Genomic DNA, 1,002 nt, shown 5'->3' with positions numbered 1-1,002 from the left:
ACTTTAGAGTAATGCTCTATGTGTAATGCTCTATGTATAGACATGTATTTTACTCATTGATTTTAGTCCATCACGTATTATTATTTATTTTATTTATCCATAGGTTGTCATCCTTGATGGTGGCAACAGAAGCGCGACCCCAAGCCAGGTTCCCGCCTTACTGTACGTCATAATCCCCTGTCTCCTTTCTTTAGATTGATCTTTAATTTTCCTTTGATACAATCACCATAATGCATCCACGAAGCCTTTGTCACTTCTGCCGCTCTATTTTGTTTTGTTTTCTTCCTTTAGTTCCTACAAGAGGGCCCTTCATCCCTCCATACCCCTGCAACTGCACGTTCCCACCGTGTCCTTGTGATCCTCCTAGACCCATCGACTTCTTAAGGGTCAAGCGACAAGTGTGAAGAGGACTCCGGAGGGCTCGGCGACAACTGTGAAGAAGACTCCGGAGATCCCTGCGACAAGTGTGAAGAGGACTCCGGAGGGCCCTGCGACAACTGTGAAGAGGACTCCGGAGGGCCCTGCGAGTCTTCGGGATGCTTTTCCTTCTCGTCCACGTCCTCGGATTCTCTTAAGTGCTTTTCTTATACTTTTTCAACTGCCTACGTAAATTAGGTTTTCCTTTGGTCTGTAAAACGTATCAGGCGTTCTATTCGCGTCTTGTTTTTGAAATTTCCTTCTTGTCATTGCTAGTCTTTTCTTTATGTAAACATAAGTTAGTAAGGCTTCATTAGTGCCTGTGGAAATCATTGTTTTTTGTTTCTTTACACTACTTAGCAGAGCCTCATTAGTGTCTGTACGAATCTTTTCAATAAACAAACCATTGTATTTTAAACCATCAACTCATTACAAGATTCCTTCATCATCAGTCGTATTTTATGCATTCACAACACAGAAGAGGCAATTAACCCGCTATACTGTCTTCAAATAAATATTATCAGTCAATTCCTTACTTATTTACATGTTATTGTCTATATCTATTTCGCATTTTCTCTTGAGAGC

General features: G+C 41.1%; 1 protein-coding gene and 1 long non-coding RNA gene across 2 annotated transcripts in view; both read left to right on the top strand.

Annotated features, from left to right (window-relative positions):
- Window positions 1-468, top strand: part of LOC119588029 — an 807-nt gene extending 339 nt beyond the window's left edge. The window contains exons 2-3 of the long non-coding RNA XR_005230061.1: window positions 104-162; window positions 292-468. This is a non-coding gene — a long non-coding RNA (uncharacterized LOC119588029). The remainder of the gene's footprint in view (window positions 1-103; window positions 163-291) is intronic.
- The window catches only part of LOC119588241 (uncharacterized protein DDB_G0284671-like), a 9,159-nt gene that overhangs the window by 5,855 nt on the left and 2,302 nt on the right, over window positions 1-1,002 (top strand). The window contains exon 4 of the mRNA XM_037936937.1: window positions 475-507. Coding sequence (XP_037792865.1) covers window positions 475-507 — 33 coding nt within the window. The remainder of the gene's footprint in view (window positions 1-474; window positions 508-1,002) is intronic.

Source organism: Penaeus monodon, chromosome 23, assembly GCF_015228065.2.
Source record: "Penaeus monodon isolate SGIC_2016 chromosome 23, NSTDA_Pmon_1, whole genome shotgun sequence".
NCBI lineage: Eukaryota > Metazoa > Arthropoda > Malacostraca > Decapoda > Penaeidae > Penaeus > Penaeus monodon.
This window is presented reverse-complemented; position numbering and strand designations above follow the sequence as displayed.